The following is an 18,561-nucleotide window of genomic DNA, read 5'->3' as shown; positions in this document are numbered from 1 at the left end:
GGACTCGATCCCAGGACCCTGGGATCATGACCTGAGCCGAAGGCAGCCGCTTAACGACTGAGCCACCCAGGCGCCCGGATTTTAGCTAATTTTTTCCACTCATATGATCTATAATGATGCAGCAATTATATTTGTCTTTGTACTATGTGTATATATACGCCTGGGTGTATGTGTATATATATGGTCAATTCCTCCAGCTTTGTACATGCATCTACTACGTACAGAAATTTGAGGGTATAACTGTGAATATATACACATGAGCGTGAGTGTGTGTGTGTGTGTGTGTGTGTGTGAGAGAGAGAGAGAGAGAATCATTTATTGGCTGCACCCACCATCTACACTTGCTGGAGGAATTCTACCCCATCATATTTTATTTTTCTATTATTGGATATGTAAGTTATTTCAAGTTTTTTCCCTTGGAATTTGGCGGAGGTGCTACTAACAGGACTCCCTCCTGATTCCTCTTTCTTTGGAGTAGCACTAATGTATAATGAATGGAAACCTTTCCAGGCAGCACTCATCTGCACGGTGCTCCATCGGCTGCCTCCATCATTGTGTGCGCAGGCCTGGGGCCATGAGAGGGCACAGTCCCCATACTCAAGCCCGCCGACTGTTGCAACAGGTGGAGCCAGGGTCTGCTGCAGCCTTCAGAAAGAAACCCTTTCTAACCAGGGTCAGGTCAGAAAAATCACTGATCCTGCTCAAGACATTAAGGAAGGGGGTGTCTGAAAACTAGACCCCACAAAGAATACCGTGGAACTACCTTATTCTTTTGTGGGGGGGGTCCCCTGAGAGAGGAACTAGTTTGAATTTTGACCTCAGACAGATCAGGAATGAATTCCTATAGAGGGTTTTCCCATTTTAAAATTCCAGTTCCAGAATACTGAATGTTCTACTGGGAAATAAAGTACCGGTTTCCACCGATAGGCACAGTGGTCAATCAAGATGTGATGATAAGTAATGAAATGATATCATTGTTCTTGAACTTGAAAATTAATAGCGCAAGAATGCATTAAATATTTTACTTAATAAGATAGAAATAGGTGAGTTTTGCCATTGCTGCTGCCTTCTTGTTCTCTGTGAATTTATGTTGTGGATCTTCTGTATGCTTTTAGGAAGTTTTAATTAAATGTGTATTAAAGTATAAGAACTTATTTTGGAAAACTTTAAAATTTTTGTTATGTTTTTAATTAAATTCTGCATTCTACCCAGAGTATTTAGCCTCTAAGCATATAAAAGGGATTAGGTGAGGCTTGTTTTCTTTCAACATTAAGGTGAATTAAGGATATAATTTAGGTGTGAGCTGAAGACAGTCAAATGTTCCTTTATGCTTTTGTTCAGTTTTCTGAGAGTTATGCCTGTAATAAGATTGGTCTACTTGTCTTTAGCTCTGAAAGGGTGCACTGTATGACTCAGTCACTGCACACCACCACACAGTCCATTAACCCGAGAGCAGGATGAGCCTGCGATGGCTCAATTAAGTGTCATTTTTGAGCTTCCCAGCGTCCTTAGGCACCTCTGTTTTATACTGGCACCTCTGTTTTAAACGTGGTTAGGTAAAAAAACTAAAGGCTGAAATCCCTAAAAATCTTTTAAGTTAACTTATGAGATACGGTTTTAAGCCATTAGGCATTCTTTAAAAAAAAGAAAAGAAAAATAGGGGGGGCACCCGGGTGGCTTAGTCATTAAGCGTCTGCCTTTGGCTCAGGTCATGATCCCAGGGTCCTGGAATCAAGCCCCAAGTTGGGCTCCCTGTACCACGGGAAGCCTGCTTCTCCCTCTCCCACTCCCCCTGCTTGTGTTCCCTCTCTCGCTGTGTTTCTCTCTGTCAAATAAATAAATAAAATCTTAAAAAGAAAAAAAAGAAAAATAGCTATTAACGACATTTCAAATAGATCATAAACTTTATTTGGATATTTATTAGATCATAATCACAGTGTAGTCATGGCTTGAAGAAATATACTGTAAACCCCATCTCTTAGGTGCTATTTGTTTCACTAGTTAAATTATTCCTATCATAAATTTAACAATGATATGAATTAAAACTTTTTGTTGTTGACATGAAACAAACGTGTATTTCACATCTTAAACTAAGAATGGAAATAATTTTGTTGATGTAAAGAAAATATTCTTCAGAAACTTTTATATGTTTCAAATGAATGGATTTATAAAATTCTTAGAAAAACCAGATTTATAAAATTTATTAGCTGTAATAATTTTATTTCACTCAACTGTTCTTTTTCTAGGACTTACTAACCAGACATAAAGTGTTGGTCGCAGACTTCTTAGAACAAAATTATGACACTGTAAGTAGAAGTCCTTTTTAAGATTTTACCTCATTTTCTCTTCCCCCCCGCTTAGATCTGTGGACACTTGCTCCTATATATGATTCACAACAGACACCAACCATAGTTTACCATGCACCCAATTTGTCCATTTACCTGGAAGCCAGGTCATCAGGAAACTTTGTGGAAAATTGAGGATGGCAGGAGATCAGGGCTTTCTCATTTTTCACACCTGTTTCTGTTGTATCCGGAGTTCCAGAAAATGACTGGCACCTGCTTACTTTGATCCTGATTTAAGAGCATCCATATTGCCCTTAAGAGGCAGTAGGTAACCATAGAAGAGCACTCCACCCTCACTAAAAGAAATCATTTTACTTGCTTGATTAGTTTTACTTGTAGAAATGCCAAAATATTTGTCTTCCAAGTCCCTTCTCAAATGGTGAATCCAACCCATCCTTTTGAGATTCCACTGAAACGTGACTTTTCTAGGAAGCTTTCCCTAATCCCACCCATCCACATGCATGCACGTGTGTTCCCTCCCCACCCCGGCTGCCGCCATTTTCCACATTGTATTACGGTGTGTCTGTACCTTCCTGGCTGGTTCTTGAGCTCCCTGAGAGGCAGGAACCTGATCAGAGACTGTAGATGCTAGATGGAATGTTAAAGACCCATTAGATGTCCATTTATAATAAGTGAAAATAAGAGAGCTGAGATAATTTATGACAAAACCCGCGACATCAGCTACTAATTTTTTCTGTGGAATGAGTGATGTAAATGTGTTGTGCAGGAATGCTTTGCATTCAGGAAATAGTACACAATAATTTGGAAGACTGTAAACTCATTCTCTTTGATCCCTTATTTACCCGATTTTGTCTTTGTACCTATAGTCACGTCTTGTGTAATTTGGTCGCTTCACAGACACAGAGCCTCCTGCACTGACCTGAACACCACCTCTGAGACCTCATGCTCCCTCAGACATTTCATACTTTCTGAGTTTCATATTTCCTTAGCAGTAAACTATGAAATGGGAGCATGTGAAACTGGCGTCCTGGGGAGTCAGTCATACGTTATACATGTATTTGAAGTTTCTGGTTACATACGATTGCACTCATGTGGAATTTAAGAAAGAAATGAGCAAAGGAAAAAGAAGAGAGAGAGAGAGAGAGAAACCAAGAAACAAACTCTTAACTATAGAGAACACACTAATGGTTACCAGAGGGGAAGTAGGTGGGGGGGATTGAGGGTGCACTCGTCATTATGAACCAGGTGATGTATGGAAGTGTTGAATCATTATATTATATACCTGAAACTAATATACCACAGTATGTTAACTATACTGGAACTAAAATTTTAAAAAACTTACCACAAAATTTAATAAATTTCATGTCCCACAAAATCCTGACAATAAACAGTAAGTCCTTCATATAAAAGAGTGTAATGATTATGACTTTAATGTGCACTACCTGGTTTTGTTTTTACTTTTCACTTTCTTAATTCCTTGTTGGAAGTTATCCTCCGTGTGCACTGCTTGCCCTCATCGCATCCGTGCACACACACCTCACACTCGGCCCTCTGAGGACCAGGACTGTTTTCCACCCTCCTCAGCTCCTGGACTCTCCTGCCTTCAGTTCTCCATTGGGCTCACTCCTCCCACCTCTGTGGTCTCTGGGGCATGTCCTTGCATGGTAGGAGGTGGACGCTTAGCTTCCCCAGCGTCTGGCACTCTGTGTGAAACTGAAGGCCCCAGGCAATGGTTGACAGCCACAGGGGGAAACAGGGCCCCAAACACCAGCATGCCCCAGCTTTTGAGGAGAGTGGAAGTCCTCCAGAGAGACCAGCTGGGATTAGCATGGCCATTGTGTGGCAAAAGTTGCCCCATTCCTCTGCCTGTTCACACTATGAACTTGACAGTTTGATTCTTCATGGGGTATCATGTGAAGCCCTAAGTGTGTTGAATCTTCTCCTAAATTATTCATGCGCTAATAGCTACCAGCTACCAACTTCTCTAAAATGGCATGAAAGGTGTTATTTTGCTACTCAATTAATAGATGAGTTAATAGATGTTTTATTCAAAAGAATGTATTGAGAAGACTCAAATACTCCATTTTTCTACTCAATTTTTAATTTGCAGAACTAAAATAAAATGGACAAGTACATCTGTTGTATCACTTGACCTTCCTACCCCTCAGTGTCTTTATGTGTAAGTGAGGATGATGAAATGGGGGAAAGCTCCCTGTGGACAGTGTGATCAGCATAGAGTTATTATGCACAGAGACAGATGCAAAGCACAGCAGCTGGGCTGCACTGGCCTAGTGGGTTGGGGATTTACTTTTGAAGCAAGAGAGCAAGCAAACCTAATACAGAGAAACCACTGCTGGTTTTACACTCTAATATTTATTTTCTTTTCATTAGATTTTTGAAGACTATGAGAAATTGCTTCAGTCTGAGAATTATGTGACTAAGAGACAATCTTTAAAGGTAATATCAGATTACAGGGCGCCTGGGTGGCTCAGATGGTTAAGCGTCTGCCTTCAGCTCAGGTCATGATCCCGGGCTCCTGGGATCGAGCCCCGCGTTGGGCTCCCTGCTCAGCAGGGAGCCTGCTTCTCCCTCTGCCTCCACCTCTCTCTCTCTCTCTCTCATGAATAAATAAATGGAATCTTTAAAAATAAAATAAAATAAAATAAAGGTAATATCAAATTTCTTTAAGAGTCCCAGTTGATATCATACTAGTAAATGATGGCTCTGAGCAGACAAGTACATAGAGAAAAATTAAGGTGTCCCTTTTTTTGTAGCTTGGGAAATATGTTTCATGTTATGACTGTACTTTGTAGCAAAACAATGTAAGTGTCCTGCCTCAAAGACTTTTTGGAAGTAACAATATAAATAATACGTACATGATAAAGTAGAATTTAGTATATTTCAGCTCCGAAAGAAAATCAAGCTTAAGTTAATTTAAATACAACCGCAGTTCTCTCCTAGGGCGTATTTTGTGGAGATGAAAAGAAGTCACTCTTAGCTTGAAATTAAGATCTGAATTACTGTTTATAAGAATCAGCAAGGTTCTCCTATACTTCTCTTTCAGTGTATCTGAAACAGGAAAAAATGACCCTATTTCTCTTATACATCTCTCTGTAAACTAGACTTTGTGGGCTATTTTACAGAGAAGGGGAGAGGAAAAGGTTATGTGATGGGGCTCACCCCCATCTGAGCACTTACCCCCAGATTTGTAACATATTTTTCTAAAGATTTTTTTTTTTTTTTTGCATTGCTGGGTTCCATATTCTGAGCATTCTTGTTAGTGTTCTACTGTAGGTCATTTTTAATTCCTTCACCATTTAACATGACATGTTCAAATTGTATTTCCAGCAAAGATTCTGAAATATGAAAACAGTCACTCTTTAAGAGTTAAAAGAATAATCTTTAATAAATTTGGGTACTTGATCATGGACCCAAAACTGTGCTTTTCTAAAAATGCTAGTATTACCCTGAAACAGACTCTGGAAGGAGGTTAAAAGATGATATTTCCAGCTGGAAAAGAAAATAAATTCAGTGCTGAATTATCTGCAAATAGTTTAGTTGGACCAATTATTGGGGGTGGTGAGGAGGGTAATAGGGCATTCCATTTGGTCAACAAATATTTATGTGCTCCTATTCCTAACATTACCATGACAGCCAAGAACAAAATGAAGTGGCACCTCAATGGACCTTACATTCTGTTGGAGAACAGACAATAGATAAAGAAAAAGATAAATATATAACTTTAAGGTGGATTTTAGAACAGTTAAGGAGGGCGCAGGGACAGGAAGCAATGACGGGGGTGGTAGGGGTGCTGCTATGTAACCAAGTGGCATTTGCTCTTGTAGATTATATCACCTATGAAATGCCTGTGGAAGTTCGCTCTCCCCTAGCCCAGGCAGCCCAGCAGAGTAGGGCCACATAGTCAGTGAGTAGCCTTCCCTCCTTCAGTGTAAAGGTGCCTGGGGGCGCCTGGGTGGCACAGTCGGTTGAGCGTCCCACTCTTGGTTTCGGCTCAGGTAGTGATCTGGGGATCCTGAGATTGAGTCCCACATAGGGCTCCGCACTCCGCACAGAGTCTGCTTGGGACTCTCTCTCCCTCTCTTCTGCCCCCTTCCCCCCGCCCCAGCCTCAAATAAATAAATTAATTTTCTTAAAAAGTGCCTGGAAGCAGCCATCTGGTCAAGAGGAGGTAGGACTGGTCCTATTGGGAGTGGGACGTCATTCAGAGCTGCATCTCTACCCTTCAGATCCCACTCAGATATTCCAAAGAAAGTTACTGGCGGATAATAATCGGCTGGCTTTGTCAGGCACTTTATATGATGTTTGGGCTTACTAAACATCACTTGTATTATTTTTACATGTTGGGAAAGTGACATTCATAGAACAATGTGTTTGTTTCTAAATATTGAATACACTTTTAACTGAAGTGATAAACTAAGAGTATTTTGTATGACATTTTTGTCAGTTCACTTTACCTGTGATTTTGCCTTAGCCAGGACCCGCCTGCCCCTGAATTTGTGCCCTTGCTGCTCCAGGATTACCCGTTGTTGGGGGGGGTCAGTGTGCTATTTTCAGCCAGGCATTCAGCACTCTTTATTGAGTTTCCCCTTGCGTGGAAACCCATACTAGGTGATCCACATGGAAAATACACCTTGGGTTCACTGCTCTTGCTGCTGGAGCCTGGATTGATGAGATCAAGCCTCAGACAAAGGCAAGTGACAAGCTGCCATGCTCTCCCACGTTCAGAAAGCTTGTTAAAGCATTTGAAAATAAGGCCTCATCCTGTTGCCACAGCTGTGTACCTAAAGAATAGAATTCCTTATTTGTAAAGGGTTCCACAGGCACAGCCCAAAACAGGGGAGCTGTTCTGTATTATAAGAGATCATTGCCCTTGGAGGGAAGGAGAAACTGAACAGTAAACAGAGCTGACAATGCTCCGAGACGCCAGTGTATAAGAAATCTCTCATACATTTTCTAAATCCTTCCTCTTTTTAATGGGAATCCATAAGATCCTGAACCAAAGTAGCAACATGGGTATGAACTAAGGTGATTGAACTAAAGTGGGATCAAGAAAGCTGAGAGTCATAGACTTTAGAATTTACCCTCGTACCGTTTTCAGCAGTGACAGGAATTGGTGATAGAAATTTTTCTGCGATCGACTGTTGCTAGGGCCTTCGGTGAAGTTATAAAGCTAACAATTGTTCCCCTTAACGTCTCCCTTCTGGGGCTCCTTCCTGCTTTTCCTTCTTGTTACCCTGTCATCTCTTCCTACCCATGTGCCCATTGCCCTCATTCTGTTCTCAAGATGTTGTCAACCCCACCTTGTCCTGCTCCCTAGCAGGACGCATTTGCATTTGATATAGAAGCCTGTTAATTCAGCACATGTGTGATTGGTACAGTATGTAATAGAAATTTGGTGGGGAGCATAGGGGAGCGAGAAGGTTCATTCTTTACTGCTGTCTGCTGCCACCTGGCTCTCCACTATCCAGCCCCCTTTTCACATGGCTCTGGGGCCAGACACCTCTGCACTGAGTCTGAATGTGGTATTGAAACTGTCCCTTGCCCACTTGATTGTGCTTCCTCCTTATTTACAGATGCCCAACCCCACTCAGAAGGCCTCTTTCCTGTTCTTTATTAATCCACCCAGACATACTGTGTTGGCTGCTGCTCTTGCCTAAAATCTTTTATAGTGCGTGTCTCACAAATATTTTATTTGCACTCTGGTAAAACTGAGCACTGGTTGGACACTGAAGAAAACTAGTAAAAGACAGATAAAGCATATCTAAGAATGCAGAAATTGTTAAAATGAGCACTAAAGGTTTGGCTTTTTTGAATGCTAGATTATAGGCAGAGACATCACTAAGATAGACTAATTTCACCGTATTCAAGGAGAGAGCTGTGTCTTCTTATCTTTAATAGAAAAATGTTTTGGAGAGCTCTGCTGGTGCACTGTTGGTTTTTCCTTTTGAGAATTAGGTCTGTGGTAGCAATATGTTCTGTTTTGACACAGCCATGTTTATATCTCCAAATTCTGTACTATTTTGTACATATATGTTTCATCATTTCAGAAAATACTTACAGTACAATATGTAAGAGAAATTTGGTGGGGAGCAAACTTACATACTTACAGTATTCTGTAAGTGATAAACTGTCTTAAAGCTAGGCAATTTTCTGACTCCGAAGTATTGGCTGCCATCTTTTGATAATCATATTCTAAATTTTTCTGAACTACCTTGGGGTGCTTAGATTCCTGGTGTCAATAAAAAATAATTAACAGAGAAATTCCTTCCCCTCACATGACGGAGCTTTGGGATTTATTTCTTATCTTCTTCAGAGTCATTTAATTACTAGCAAGAAAGATTATAATTCAAAAGAAGTTTGGCAGAATTTTGGGGGTTGTTTTTGGCTCTGGTCAGTTTCATTAAAACCCTAAGTTTTAAAAAAAACTCATTATTTCTACTTGCTGTGCTTGGCTTTACTCTATATTGAAGCCTATAAAATCGAATACAGAGAACTAAAAACAATTTTTTTCCATTTTATTGTGTTAAATGCTTTGAGTGTGTGTGTGTGTGCATGCAAATTTTAAGGGTAAATTTTTTTAATGAAATTTATTGTTGAAAGACCTTTTAATAGGTGTATGTGTGTTCTATATGTATTTGTATATATGTGATATGTATTATATAATGATTTTTATGTTTTATATAAATATATCTTTATATCAATATAGAATCTGTAGATGTAGATACAGATCTCTATCTGTAATGAGGCATATACCTATATATACCCATGTATATCTTAAGTGGGTATGTCTTATATACATAGACATATATATATATATATACAGCTTTACAACCAAAAGTGGTTGGGTTTTTTTGAGAGTCTGGGGGCCCTTCTGCTGACATGTAAACATGTAGGAAGATAGCACCCTGTCTCCCTGTTTCAGAGACACCAGTGTGATTGGCCAGCAAAGTGGTCCACTGGAGCCACCAGGTGGGCAGTTAGAAACGTTGGTATAGAGCTCAGGAAAGAAACTGAGACTCCAAATGTAGGTTTGGGAGACATCTTCCTAGATGTTAGAGTTGAAGCCATAAGCATAGATGAGACTGGAGACAGAAAAAAGATCAGAGATTCACATATACCACTTGGAAAATTCCTACATGTGTAGAGCAAAAGTAGAGCAAAAGGAAGGGGAGCAGAAACACAGGAGCAAAGGAACAAGCTGCAAGAGATAAGAAACCAGAAGAATGCAGTGGCCTTGAAACCAAAAGCAAAGAAGAAGTGTCCAGAAGAGTGTTCAGTTAGCTTTAGATGCTTCAGAGAGATTAAGGAAAATGAAGTTGAATAGTTTACATGACTACTGTCCCATGTTTGAGACTAACCAGCTAACATCCAGCAGTGGTCATCATGTCTTATGCTTAACAACCATTATTTTTGGGCACTAAACTAACTTTAAGGTATGTAGTTCTTATTTGTTAAATAGACAACAAGATGCAAGGTGGCTGTTTACTGGCAGCCAGACACACACAAACACACACTCGTATACTCACAGCACACGCCGCCACATACACACCTCTGGGGTTCTGTTGCTGGACTGTATTGTGATAGACAGCCAGCCCATAGTTCCGTGTGCTTTCTCCTCCCATCCAGGATTTCTGTAACCATCAGTACAATGAGGCATCCAGAAAAAGTCTGGTGAATAGGAGAATTCAAAAACTAAGTAGATTATATATAAAAGTTTGTGAAGGGTACACTTCAGCTGCCTGGTTGCTGAAGTTTTAGGAATTGCTACTCCTATATGAGAATAAAAGTTTATGAGGTAAAGAATGGTCAACTGTGCTGCTAGTGGGCCTTCAACTATTCTCACTTTGAGTATTTTTATTTTGTTTTGAAGTGTCTTAATCTGTTTGTGCTGCTATAACAAAAATGCCCCGGACCGGGTGGCCTAAGCAACATTTGTTTCTCATAGTTTTGGAGGCTGAGCAGTCCAAGATCAAGGTGCCAGCAGAGAGCTCTCTGGGGTTTCTTTGATAAGAGCACCTGTCCCATTCCTGCGATCCTACCTTCCCAAAGGTCCTGCCTCCTAATACCTTCACATTTGGGGTTAGGATTTCCACATGTAGATTTTAGGGAGGCACAGACCTGCAGTTCATAACATGGAATAATGCTGCATTTGGGGGGAGCTATTAATTTGTCACCAGGAAATGTTTTGTTTTACTTTTTTATAAAAACTTGCTGTACATATTAAACTTAATATGGATTCGGGGTCAGTGATTCTCCTCGCCACCTCCCCCCCAGGCTATCTAGCTGGTTTTGTAATAAAAGTTAGGGGATGGGAAGGGTATGTGCTATGGTGAGCGCTGTGAATTGTGTAAGACTGATGAATCACAGACCTGTACCCCTGAAACAAATAATACATTGTATGTTTAAAAATAAAAAGTAGGAAGGGAAAAATGAAGAGGGGGAAATCGGAGCAGGAGACGAACCATGAGAGACTATGGACTCTCAGAATCAAACAGAGGGTTCTAGAGGGGAGGGGGGGTGGGGGGATGGGTTAGCCTGGTGATGGGTATTAAGGAGGGCACGTACTGCATGGAGCACTGGGTGTTACACGCAAACAATGAATCATGGAACACTACATCAAAAACTAATGATGTAATGTATGGTGATTAACATAACATAATAAAATTAAAAAAAAATATTAGGGGGAAGGTAACACTCACTTGGCATAACCTGTTTTCCCCAGCAAGCTACTAGAGTACATTTATTCAAGGAAGGGAGGTATAACTCTAGAGTCAATTTTGTTATTCTTATTCTACCATAATGCCTAAGAAATAATGCAGTACTGGGAAGCAAGATTAAAAAGTGAGTGGTGAAAATAATAAATTCGTTTCTGGCTAGCTCTGGGTGAGAGCTACAAAGAGAGCTTTTTTAAGCTGCAGCAATGGCTTGCTTTAAAAAAAGAAAAGATTCAGAAATGCATTAATCACCGACTTTAGCAAAACTGTGTGAAAAGCTTAAAATAACAATAATAACTACTCCTTTCATGCCGGTGCTAAACGTAAGATGCACTTAAGGACTCAATTTTTTTTCACATCAACATTCCTAACCACATTTATAGTTTGATTTTTCCGGGAGAAGTGCAATATATTTTGAATCAGATGATTCTCAGATAGATTATCTCTCTGATTTGGGTTTTTGTTTTTTGTTTTTGTAGCTGCTAGGTGAACTGATCCTGGACCGACACAACTTTGCCATTATGACAAAGTACATCAGCAAGCCAGAGAACCTCAAACTGATGATGAACCTCCTTCGAGATAAAAGTCCCAACATTCAGTTTGAAGCTTTCCATGTCTTTAAGGTAAAGTGCAACAGAAGTAACATGGGCATTTGTTTTTCACTTTCCAGTGGCAAACTCCCTGCTGTTTACTCTCCTTTATACTTGAGAGAAAATGAAATAGGCAGTCTTTCTGTTTTGCATGACTTGGATGAAATTTTAGAGGTATTTTAATGAATGCCCATTTGTTTCTAATCCCTATCTCTAAATATTTTCATTTTTTCCACTGAGAAAATAGGTGGATACTGTTTCCCAAAAGTTACTAAAATAATCAGCGATAGAGCCAGAATCCAAATCCCGACTGTTGGAATTTGAATGCTTTGCTTTCTGCCTTAAGTGTTTCTTTGAGCCTTAAATGAAGCACTGAAGAAATACTGGGGTACTGCTCCCTTTTATTACTTGTTAGAAATATTTTTTACATGCATTTTGCTATAAATGGAAACTAGCTCCCCATAACACTGGGTTCTTTCTCATATTTTTTTCTTTGATGTAAGAGTAACAAAATCGCCTCCTAGTAACTTTAGACAGTATATCTTTTTAAGCAGGGTAGGAGAAATCATCTGTAATCCCTACTTCTAACCAAACTGTTGTAAAGATTTTAGTAAATTTTATTTTCCCGTGCACATATTTGAAGGTTTTTTTCTGCATCTGTATTCATATGGTACACAAAATTGATATCTTAATTTTATCACTTAATGCTTTGCCAGAAGTGAACACTAATTCATTGTTGTTTTATATGGATTTTAGAGCCAGGAATTTTATTGTCATAGTTCATCGTTGGGTTTGTTTACTCTAGTTTAAACATTTCTCTGTTTTTTATATTTAGGTTATTTCCATTTTTTCCTACTGTGAGGAATGCTGCCATGAGCATTTTCTATATCCAGCTAGGTTTCCCCCCGCCCCCATATTTAGGGTTATTTTCTTAGGATAGATATCTGGAATAGAATTAAGAGTCAAGAGAGTTCAAAGGTTTTTGGGGGTCTTTATAATGTCTCTTGAGTGACTGAGTTTATAAATCTGTAAATGGGAGAGACATGGCAGTTTATAAGGTATGTAATTGTTGCTTTGAGAGGTTAATAAAAAAAAAAAATTTAGTCCGTCTTTCAGCCACCAGGTCTTTATTGTCCAAAGAGCCACTAGAGCAATTCAAATACCAAACTAACTTATAAATTCCATTCAATGATGTTCAAAATCCCAACGGGACTTCTCCTGGAACTTGACAAGCTGATTCTAAAATTTCTGTAGTAGAACAATGGCCTAAGATTAACTGTGGCCACAAAACATAATTGGAAGTATTTAGTTAACTACATCAAAATTTATTTATTTATTTATTTTTTAAAGATTTTTATTTATTTATTCATGAGAGACAGAGAGAGAGAGGCAGAGGGAGAAGCAGGCTCCCAAGGAGCAGGGAGCCCGATGCAGGACTCGATCCCAGGACCCTGGGATCATGACCTGAGCCGAAGGCAGACGCTTAACCATCTGAGCCACCCAGGCGCCCAACTACATCAAAATTTAGAACTTCTGTTCAAAAAGATCAAATAAGCAAAGTGAAAAGACAGGATAGAATGTGATACATATAACTGACAAATCATTTAGAGAAAGAATTCGATAGAAAAATGGGCAAAGGATGCAAGTTGGTCATTTACAGATGAGGGAACCTGACTGGTCAATAAATAGGTGAACATGATCATTTTATGGTAACATTGGAAATGGCCATGAAATATCAATGAGGTTATCATTTTACATTCTTCGTAATGGTAAAATGTTTAAGTCTGACAAATCAAACATTGGTAAGGTTGGAGGGCAGTGGAAGCTGTCTATACACTGTAAGTTGGTACAACCACTTTTGAAGAGCAATTTAGTAAAATAAAGAACTGAACATACACATATCCTTCAATCCTGAAATCTCATCTCTTGGCAATTTTTTTTTTTTTTTTAAGTAGGCTCCACACCCAGCATGGAGCCCAATGCAGGGCTTGAACTCATGACCCTGAGATAAAGACCTGAGCTGAGGGGTGCCTGGGTGGCTTAGTCATTAAGCATCCGCCTTTGGCTCAGGTCATGATCCCAGGGTCCTGGGATCGAGCCCCACATCGGGCTCCCTGCTTGGTGGGAAGCCTGCTTCTCCCTCTCCCACTTCCCCTGCTTATGTTCCCTCTCTCGCTGTGTCTCTCTCTGTCAAATAAATAAATAAAATCTTCAAAAAAAAGACCTGAGCTGAGATCAAGAGTTGGACCCTTAACCGACTGAACCATCCAGGGGCACCCCTCAGTGTTTAGAGACACTCTTGTACATGTGCATAAGGAATCATGTACCAAAATGTTTATCACAACATTGTTAAGAATAGTGTAAAATGAGAAAAAAACACAAATGGGCATCAACAGGAGATGGGGAAAATAAATTGTGTTATATTCATACAGTGGCATACAGTAATGGGTTAAAATTAATTGAGTTATATAGATCAGTGTGGGTAAATCCCAAACATTGAGTGGAATAAACAAACATTAAAAAGATGTTATTTATTTAAAGTTTGAAAACCTGCAAAACACCACTATATATGGATTCAGACTTACACAGTTATAATCTAATAGCCTGTATGGGGATGGTAAATACCAAATTCAGGATAGCAGTCACCTCAGCGGGAGGGGTAGTGAGGAGGATGGTGTCATTAAGAGGTGACCAACAGCCTCCAATTATATCTGTAGTGTTTTATTTTATTAAAAATCTGAAGGCAAGTATGGCACAAATTTTAGATTTTGGTAGAGCACATAGTAGGAATGAGTCTGATATGTTTTGTTGTACTCTGCTCTATGTCAGAATTGCTGTGGCACTGGAAGATGCCTACCCAGTAGAAATGATAGATCCTCTCAAGACCCTTCTGACCCAAGAAATTGTAGAAGGCTGTGTGTCATGTCCTTCAGCTCCCATGGAATTCTAATATATCATCCTAGATGAGAACAAGCTTCATATAATTTTGTTCAAAAATGCAGTATTATGGAAGTATTCAGTGGGTGGCCAAATAGAAATAACCTACTTCTGTCCTCAGAATTTGGATCATCTAATCATTGGACAGAGTAGGTGCATTTAAAAATAGCTGACCACTTGTTTACTTGTATGTGTATAAACTTGGCCTATCCTGTACCCTAACTATGTTTCCACCACCAAAGTATGAACTGAATTGTTCACTTGCCAAATACAATATTTTGTCATTTAGAAAAAGTAACAGTTGAGTCCTAGAGGTTTTTTTCACAGTCTTGTATTAATAGTGTTTTTCCCCCAAAAAAGCACCTTCCATAAGGTGCAGAAAATGTGGAACACACTGCTAAAAATGTCTTTGCCAGATTATTTTCATTAGCTTGCTGGTAAATTCAAGGAATTGAATGAGATACCATCTCATGTTTTTTTCTGCTGTGGACAAGCAGGAGGGTGTGGTGGGAAAGTGTTGGATGGAAGTCAAGAGACCTGGGTCTTCTTTCTGGCTTAGTTGCCACCAGTGACTTTGGGCAAATCCATCTGGATCTGTTTCCTCACTTGTAAAGTGCAAGAGTTACATTCAAGTCAGTAGTCTAGTTCTAAGACACTAGGTTCTGGAGACCTTTGTCTCAGTGATCCTGCCTTTCCCGGAGATGTGCCCGATATGAACGTAGCTATCAGCTATGAGCCGAGCTCCCTTTCCTTTCCCTGTTAACTTCCTTCATAGCAAAGACCATGATGCCACTTCCCACCAAACCGTGTCGGGGATGGGGTGGTCTGTGCCTTTTGGCTCACCTCTTAGGACTGCTGGAACTCAGGCCTGGCCAGGGACAAAAATGTTCCCGAGGGGACTACTCCGCCGCTCAGATCCTAGCAGTTGGCTGCTATAGCTATTTCCACGAAAACAAGAAGCTCCACTCTCACCCTGTCCAAAATACAACAGCCAGTTTGACAGTTCACCTAAAAAAAGGATACAGAACAAGAAATGTCCTAGTTGAGAATCATTTCCGTGTGGTCTTACTGAAAAGAATGCAGAATTACAGATTAATTTGGTGAAAGCCTAACCATCAATTACCCACTTCCTTAAGGACCTGTTTTTTTAGCAGGCCACCACTCCAGTCTCGACATACCAAATCTAAATCTACTGATGGAGAAAACAGTTGAGCCAGGAAATTGAGGAATCCGCTATGAGCTGATGTAATATTAATAATTTTTCTAAAAATGTTAACAGTATAGCAAAAAAGTGTTTATAGCAAATTAATGTTTCATCAGCTACTCTAAATAGTGCAGAGTGCTCAACAGTAGCGTGCCTTCATCTGAACTCATTTGTGCCCATTTTGCTTATTTCACCAAGTGGTAGAGGAGAACAAGTGAAAAGCTGTAATTAAGACTTCACCTCTCGTTTCTACTTTTTAAAATAATTTCTTTAAAAATTCATAAAATAATCGTCTATGTTTGTTTATAGAAAGGTTTGTAATGGGTTTTAGTAACCAACTTTATCAACATCACCAAAAAGTATATAAATATATGACTCATGACTCGGTTTGTTAATCCTGGTACTGAATATTTATGATATTATTGCCTAGTTTTAAAAATTTAGGAAAATTAAGACTAGTAATATTTATAATAGGAAATGTGAATACTATTAGAATAAGACATTTTTTAAAGTGGCTTTTCCATGTAATTTTGGAATAAATTTGTAGTTTCCTACATAATTTCCACAGTTGTGTGCAATTTGTAGATCCCAAAGACTTGGATTCCGAAATGCCAAAGCAGTTGTCAGAACTACAATGTCTATTATGATAGCCCTGACTATACCTTAAATGGTGATTGGCTCCCTTAATGTAAGAACCTGTAAATATTAAGAACGTATCCAGTGAAAAAGAAGTTTATGCAGACCTGTACCTTTGAAACAAATAATACATTATATGTTAAAAAAAAAAAAAGAAGAAGAAGAAGATATTAGGAAGGGAAAAATGAAGGGGGGGAATCAGAGGGGGAGACGAACCATGAGAGACGATGGACTCTGAGAAACAAACTGAGGGTTCTAGAGGGGAGGAGGGTGGGGGGATGGGTTAGCCTGGTGATGGGTATTAAAGAGGGCACGTTCTGCATGGAGCACTGGGTGTTATATGCAAACAACGAATCATGGAACACTACATCAAAAACTAATGATATATTGTATGGTGACTAACATAACATAATAAAATCAAATTTAAAAAAAAAGCAGTTTACAAACCACCACGTACAGAATGCAAGCCCAGTTTTGTCTAAAATATATTTACATATAGCTATATGCAAGGAAAAAAAGGATATACACCAAGTGTTCACAGTGGTTATCTTTGGGTGGAGGAATTATTTAAGAGATTTTTTTTCTTTCTTCTTTGTGTCTCTTTTTCTCTGTTTTCCTAGTTTTCCACATGTGTCACTTTCCTAATCAAGATGATGATAAGGATGGTGGCAGTGAGGAGGAGGATCTCAGGAGATGTTTAGAGCATCCTGAACTTCCAGCCTGCTCTCCTCCTCCATCCTCACTTCCTTCCAGGGTTTTTGTTCCTCCCTGCCCAGGTGGTGGGGCCCGGTCTGGTCCTGTTGTGGGCTCATTGGTGCGCACAGACATCAGCCAGCTTGCGGAAGCAGGGATCAGGTCCTTCTTTCTTAAACAGGAAGAAAGTTACTGTTTCTGATCAATACCAGCAAGAACTGTGTCAAAATATTCTAACCATTATATTGCTCAGGTCTGTGTTCATTTGAGAGGGTGAGCCTTCAGAATGAAAAGACCTTATTTTATACTTCAGTGGAATGAAACTTTGCTTTGAGTTACTTCCATGTAACTGTCATGGGAGCCCCAGTTTCAAATCCACGTACGAAGCATTCTAGGCTTACAGCATGCCTCCCAGACAATAAGGGTAGCAAAGCAGAAAATGAGCCTTCCAATGCCTTGTCTAGTGCAAATCCCTCTTGACAGAATAGAATTTGAATGAAATGAATGAGTGTGTAAGACGTGTATTTTTTTTTATCCTTCATAAAAAGCATTCAGGTTTAAAATAGAGAGCAAAGTATTCTTAGTCTTCTAAGTTAAAAATATTTGAGTTGTGGTCATGATATTTGCCTTTCTCTAACCATGCTTGAGAACTCCATAAATCACACTTCTGCAATATGTGTAAATGAAGGGATACAGCCAGTAAGAGCACACTGTAAAAAGAGAAGCCACAGGTAGTTCCATTTGTTTAACTTGTTGGGGGATGGTTTGAAAATAGCATTTAAAAAAAAATGGGTTCAGCACAGAGAGGACCAAGAAATTCCCTATACTGGACCTAATATTCAGAAGATTTGGCTTAGCGTACCTTGATTCAGAAGTGCGTTCCTAATGGCACTGGTTCATCTCCAGCCTTCACTGGGGCCCTCAGCGAACCACCACCGCCTCCCCCCCTCCCCAGAGGGAACCGTGCTGGTGCATTGGCTGCTTCTGATCAGTAGCTCCCTTTATAGAGTCAGCAGAGTTCAGGAGCCATAGAGAATTAAAATAGGGAAAATTTCAAAACTGGAAAACAAATTTAACATTTTTTAGGTATACAGTGTGTGGATTCAGTGTAGTTAATCCGGTGATGCCTGACTGCAAACTCTTCCACATTTCACATTTATTTTGGATCGAAACAGAGAAACTTCATTTGTCCAATATATAAATATATTTTTTTAGAAAGAAAGACTTATAAGTTATTTATGGAGGTACCACAAAATGCCACACAATTTCTACCTAAAACTTCACAGCAGCTCCCTTGTAAACAAATGGTAACCACGGGAGCCACGAATTTGGCTTCAGCATATGATTTTCTGACATACTACTAATAGGTATGATATAAAGGTCAGGCATTCTAACAATGTAAACCAGTCCTTTTTTAAATATACGTAAGTAACAATTTTTCTTTATTGTAGTAACCTAAA

General features: G+C 39.4%; 1 protein-coding gene across 13 annotated transcripts in view; it reads left to right on the top strand.

Moving 5' to 3' along the window:
• The window catches only part of CAB39L (calcium binding protein 39 like), a 112,821-nt gene that overhangs the window by 90,162 nt on the left and 4,098 nt on the right, over nt 1-18,561 (top strand). For all 13 annotated transcript variants that reach the window (XM_073894592.1, XM_025874930.1, XM_025874927.1 and 10 more), the window contains 3 exons: nt 2,247-2,306; nt 4,698-4,763; nt 11,521-11,664. In XM_073894592.1, coding sequence (XP_073750693.1) covers nt 2,247-2,306; nt 4,698-4,763; nt 11,521-11,664 — 270 coding nt within the window. The remainder of the gene's footprint in view (nt 1-2,246; nt 2,307-4,697; nt 4,764-11,520; nt 11,665-18,561) is intronic.

The sequence above is a fragment of the Callorhinus ursinus genome, unplaced genomic scaffold (assembly GCF_003265705.2).
Source record: "Callorhinus ursinus isolate GAN/ISIS: 27379988/994484 unplaced genomic scaffold, GSC_fseal_2.0 scaffold7, whole genome shotgun sequence".
NCBI lineage: Eukaryota > Metazoa > Chordata > Mammalia > Carnivora > Otariidae > Callorhinus > Callorhinus ursinus.
This window is presented reverse-complemented; position numbering and strand designations above follow the sequence as displayed.